Source organism: Centruroides sculpturatus, unplaced genomic scaffold (genome assembly GCF_000671375.1).
Source record: "Centruroides sculpturatus isolate CEXI.00-Female unplaced genomic scaffold, Cexi_2.0 scaffold827, whole genome shotgun sequence".
NCBI classification, from domain to species: domain Eukaryota; kingdom Metazoa; phylum Arthropoda; class Arachnida; order Scorpiones; family Buthidae; genus Centruroides; species Centruroides sculpturatus.
In genome coordinates, this window is record NW_019385127.1 from 290,302 (window position 1) to 296,331 (window position 6,030).

The 6,030-nt window shown below is 32.6% G+C and overlaps 1 protein-coding gene across 1 annotated transcript in view; it reads right to left on the reverse strand.

Annotated features, from left to right (window-relative positions):
* The window catches only part of LOC111635160, a 37,376-nt gene extending 33,362 nt beyond the window's left edge, over window positions 1–4,014 (reverse strand). Inside the window, exons 1-2 of the mRNA XM_023380031.1 lie at window positions 3,866–4,014; window positions 3,451–3,655 (exon numbers count right to left, since the gene is read on the reverse strand). Of these exons, the coding sequence (XP_023235799.1) occupies window positions 3,451–3,655; window positions 3,866–3,982 (322 nt within the window). The 5' untranslated portion in view covers window positions 3,983–4,014. The remainder of the gene's footprint in view (window positions 1–3,450; window positions 3,656–3,865) is intronic.
* Between the last annotated feature and the right edge of the window lie 2,016 nt (window positions 4,015–6,030).

The following is a 6,030-nucleotide window of genomic DNA, read 5'->3' on the forward strand; positions in this document are numbered from 1 at the left end:
TTTGTGTTTTTCAAATAAATTTCCGTTTGTCTCTTTTATAATAAATGAATTTATCTATTTCTAAGTAAAAATTGAAAGTGTCTGTAGAAGTAATTTTTAAAATATCCTTTTTCTTGATAAAGTTTTAATACTTATTATTATAATCTAGACATGTTAATCCTTAAATATACTTATATATTGAACCACAAGTATATATTATATGTACAGTACTTGTGGCCAGTGGCGTAGCGTGGGTGTCAGTCGCCCGGGGCAGAGGAAAATTACACCGCCCCCTTATTTAGGTATCTCAATTTAAAAGACTAAAATTCACAGAATAAGTAATGAAAAATTCCGTGCTAGTATTGCCACTTTTTTAAAATCGCCGACCTGGACGGCAGGTGAGGTTTGTTTGAACAGAAGTTCCTGACGTATGAGTGTATCATTTTGCAATGCGAAGAATAATTTGCAGTGCATGCCGGTTCTAAATCAGTTACAGTTAGGGACTAGGGAGACTTGGATAGGAGTAACGCAAGTGACTTAGCCCTATTAGATATTGGAGGTGTATATGATTACAAATAAATCGCACAATCAAACAAAAAAAAACAAAAAGCAAAAATAAAAAAAAGGTCAACAGGTTACGCACGATATCCCCGGACGGCGAGTCGATTCGCGGACTATCCGGATGAATGGAAACACTATTGCCATGCTCATTTCAATCAGTCCGAGTCGTAGGTAAACGAAAATATGAAAAAAAATTGTTTTAAATATGATATTGAAAAAATATGAAAAAAAAAGATATTATTATTATTTATTGTGAAATTTTGCCGCCCCCTAAAAAGTGCAGCCCGGGGCGGGCCGCCCCTGCTGCCCCCCCCTACGCTACGCTACTGCCGGTGGCCCAAAACTCCTTGACTTCTTCCAATACGGCCCAGAGAAACAAAAAGGTTGGACATCCCTGATTTATTGTAAACGGTATGTTACTTAAAAATTAAATTTTATAAGTTATTATTATTATTTATTGTGAAATTTTGCCGCCCCCTAAAAAGTGCAGTCCGGGGCGGGCCGCCCCTGCTGCCCCCCCCCCCTACGCTACGCTACTGCCGGTGGCCCAAAACTCCTTGACTTCTTCCAATACGGCCCAGAGAAACAAAAAGGTTGGACATCCCTGATTTATTGTAAACGGTATGTTACTTAAAAATTAAATTTTATAAGTTATATTTAATCACCATATTTAAGAATCTTATAGTAAATGTTTTTTAAAATTTGGTATTGTTGTAAATAATTATTAAGTTTTAATCTAGAATAATATTTATTATAGTAATTTAGAAATACGACCATAGACAATCAGAAAAAGTTACTAAATACACTTGATATGAAAGTGCTAATGGAATGTGAATCCAAGCTGTGTACCTAAATGGTAATGAAAAACTAAAATATTAATTGTTATATTGGTAGTTTTACTCGCATAAGGCTTATTATAATATTTATATTTTGTAGTACTGAAGAGGGTTCTTTAATAGGACCGAAATGCATATACAGTGATTAAATAAAGAGAAGTGATTAGCTATCTGCTGTGTGTTGGTCTACCCCTAAACCTAAAATTTATATATTTTTAGTGCGGATTTACAGAGAATTTATAATATTTATATATAAAAAGCAGTCAAAAGAAATTTAATTAAAATTTACAACTTTTCAGTCACTGGCATTGAACTGGAAAATTTTCTCTTTATTACATCTAATATTACGAAGAAATCAGTCCCCACTGTACTCGGCTATAGATTGGTTCGGTTAAGCTTTTGTTAAGTAAAATTTCGGTTCTTTCGTCAGGGTTGTGTTTACGTCCACAATCGCTTAATTATTTAACTACTTTTTAAGTAACCGAAAACCGGCTACTGTGTACTCGAATATTTGTAGTCTCGGGAAAAAGTGGAAAGACAAATTTTAAGACAACGGATACATAAATCGTAAATTTAAGGAAAATAAATTCTAGAGCTTTTTCTGTATCTCGTGCATCTCTCTCATTCATTAACTTTAGTTGTAAGTGATGCTGTCGAAGTAACAGTTAACTTTTTAACATTATACAAATATCTAGCGGGCAGGCGGCTAACAGCCCGGAACCGGTCCTAGATAGAATTGGATGCGTTATACTTGTAGCATTCACCCAAGGTTCTGGGCTTCCACCGGATAAACCGGATGAGGTTGGTGCTCTATAAAGCGCATGCGCGAATCTAGCTTTTTGGATGCTGACGATACAGTGCTTCCACTCCGCCACTAATATTCGAATATACAACAGCGATCTTATTTTTTTTCACTTGTAGTATAGAAATTTGTAATAAGATACACAATGCGGTTATAATAAAATATTGTGCGATTCTTTTCATATAATTAAAATTAATATGTATTTATTTTTTAGAAAATACAAGGGAAGCGGCGCATCCACCGCTTCCAATGACAGCATGCCACTTGGGTTGTATCCGAAACAGTTTATTAAAATTGATAAGAATTATATTCTCACGGAATGTTTTTGTTTTACGAGACAATATGGATAAACTACGGCAGAATAAATAAAAGAAGGAAAAGAAAGACTCTATGCAGCCAAGAAAAATCTGCTGGGGAACATAAAGTGAAAAAAAAAGACAGTAGATAGGCCTAAATCAGTTCAAGAAAAGAGAGAAGACCAAAAGACTCACTGAATCATCTGTGGTGAAAGCTTTGAAAAAGACTGGATTCAGTGTACGATTTGTGTAGGTCAGGCTCACAAAAATTGCGCTGATCTTGAAGGAAACAAATATTTTTATGAATGACATGTTTGCATTACCGAAAAAATAAACACAGAACGCATTTGTCACTAAAACGAATTGTTAAATTTTCAGATTGGTAATTTTTAAATTTTTTCTCATTTATACAACTTTCTTATCATGTAATAATTTAGGTTTACGATCTGTAATTTGTATTTTTATTCATTTCTCAATAATAACTGTATCTAATAATAAAAAGTTGTTTGTGAAACCAAAAGTTATTGTCTTCTTGCAGATTTTTCTCATGTCCGATACACCCTACAAAATTAAACTTGGTAAAAACGTAATGACTGTAAAAAGTATAAACAAAAATTAATATTTTTATCTTAGAAAAATGAGTTTTAACAGGTGTTTTTATAAGACAATGAAATTTTATATGGAATGTAATCTGGAACAATTGACCTGTAAAATTTTTTATAATATTTTGCATACCTCGCTTCAATTAATGAAAACTGGCAGAGTTTACTCAAAATCGATCGAACAGAATTTCAAAAAAACGCAATTCTCTAAGCACACAGAAAATGCTTTTCTAACGCTTCGCCTCAAATACCATTATACCGTTATAATTAATAAGAAATTTATGTGTAAACGATTTTTAAATTTTAAGCCATACATTTCTAATTTAAACGTTTTAGTCGTTGAAACAGATCAATCGTCGAAAAACATGACTTACCAAGGCTCTGGTGAGGGTAATTGATCACCCAGTCAATGGCAGATCCCAGAAGGCCGTGTTGCAGGAAGACCACTGTCCGATTTTTGGTGTTTTGCTCTTGACTTATTCGGCCATAGGGAATTCTAAATAGTTTCAAAAGGTAGCCATCCTTCGTTTGGACCGTATATTCTTCCACTGGATAGCCTCTGCTGATTATTATTTCGGTCTATATCAAATATAAAAATAAACTTAAACTTAACAAATATGTATATACAGTATATATTAAAAGATTATAAAACGTGTAAATTTTAAATTTACCACATTTCTGTTTGCGTCCGGATCAACCTCGAGCAGCCTCGACTCGATAAACGATGACGTGGAACAAATTATTAAATTCGAGCATTGAAAGATTGTAAAACGTAAATTTTAAATTTACCACATTTCTGTTTGCGTCCGGATCAACATCGAGCAGCCTCGACTCGATAAACGATGACGTGGAAAAAATTATTAAACTCGAGCATAAAAAGAGAAAACAAACAGCAGTATATTTCATATTTATGTGAAATGTATCGAACAGATGTGTAGGTGAGAATGCAGCTTCATCTATTGTATGGATTTATTATATCTATTTTGTTACGTCACACGCCGTGAGGCATTCTCATTTAACCAATGTGTAATACTGTAGTTTCCAATGGAGCGATTTATTTATTTGTCATTTTAAACTATTATTTCTACTTTAAAGGTTTTAATTAAATATTTATCGATAAGGATAACTTGATTCTCCCAAAAACGTTACGAGAAATAATTTGTAATTTTCATTGTGTTAGGATTCGGAATATTTATGTAACATCTCAAAAGTTAAGAATACAATGATTGAACTAAAAAGAAAGGTAATTACAAGCACAGATAAATTTTACGCCCGTTCCCCACACGTGCACGGAGAAAGGTGAAGACCTTTCCTGCTCTATCCCCATTCGCTTCCCTTTGTGACCTCTGAGTTCTCCGAATTCTTGACAAGCGCAGATGTGGATTTATTAAGAAAGGGTTCCAATGAGTAGCAGATTTTAAACTCTGCTTACAATTTATACTTTTATATGCTTGCAACTATACAAAATTTTATAAATAGGTTATAATTATTTCATAAATTAATATGTTATTATTATTTAATATCAATGATAAAAATTAAAAGTACTACATCCAATATGTTACACACTTTATTTAAGTGAAGATTGCAGAAATCAAGTACAACTTATTAAGAAAAAAAAATAAACATTTTTGTAAGATTTTTATTAAATTACTCTGTCTGTTCTTTCGTCTGTCTTTCAATTTTCATTCATTTCCCAATTTCCGATCTCCTTCAAATTTTGCACCCGTATGTATTTGTATATATACCAGGGCTGTAGAGTCGCGTAAAAATCTACCGACTCCGACTCCGACTCCGGCTAGGGGCGAACTTGTTACCGAAAGAGACCCGGAAATTCTGATGTCTTCACTTGACCTCAGAATATGTATTTGTATATATATATACTGTAGCGAAAACTTAAAATTTGTAAAAATCTGATAGTAAATGGCACAAAAAGTAGAATAACTGGTTTCCGCTTTTTGATTGTACTGACTGTGTACTATCAAAAGAATTTTTATAAGTCAGGGCTACAGACATAAAATAAAAATGTAGAAAATAAAAAATTTTGAAAACGTTTTAAACAAATGTTTTTTTCATTTATTTTTGACTTTTTAGTACCAAAAATGAAAGTGTATAGAAATATTTTTAGTCGTAATTTGTATCGGGTTTTATGGACTTCCCACGAGCGCCTAACGCTTTTATTCACCAAGAACACTGTGAAAGCTGACGACAATTTATTTGTATTACTTTTTAATGCATTTTTATTAATAAAAAGCGTTTCTTTATAAAATTTTCAATTCTATTTTATTAAATTCAAAGAACGAATCTTAGTAAAATGAAAAAAAAAAATTTAACTATGAGATAAGTTTCCAAAAAGTGGAAATAGATTGAAAAAAGTTCATCCCGGTGTTGCAAAAACAAAGAGAACGTTGTTTATAAAAATAGAAATTTTTGCGTAAATAGACCAGTATTCCGCAACCTGTGTGCAGCTTGCACAGTGGTGTGCCGTCACATAGTGAAAGGTGCGACGTGAACTTTTACATATTCTATTAATTTCAACTTTTATTTATATATTTTTATTACAGTTGTTTTGTTTCTTATGCTTGTATTTCATTCTCTGCCGCAGGCACTGATGAAATAAGATGATGTTTGTTTATATTTTATTACAAGCCACACATTTTTATGCATTCTAAGAAATTATATGTAAAAAAAAAAAAAAAAAAAAAATAAAAAATGGCTTTAAACACCTCGCTTTCCTGGCTGGCTAGTTCCTGCTTGATTTTTCATGAGATCAGCATGTATTTTTTTAGCTTTCTTGCAAATAATTGCTTCCGATACGCTGTCTCTAGCACACCGTTTTTCAGTTATCCAAAGCAAAAGCAATTTCTCAACATGATCTAATGTCTTCGATCTCTGTTTAGAAATTGATTTAACTCCTTTCGCAACGTTAGCAGATTTAATAATGTCTTTATTTTTCG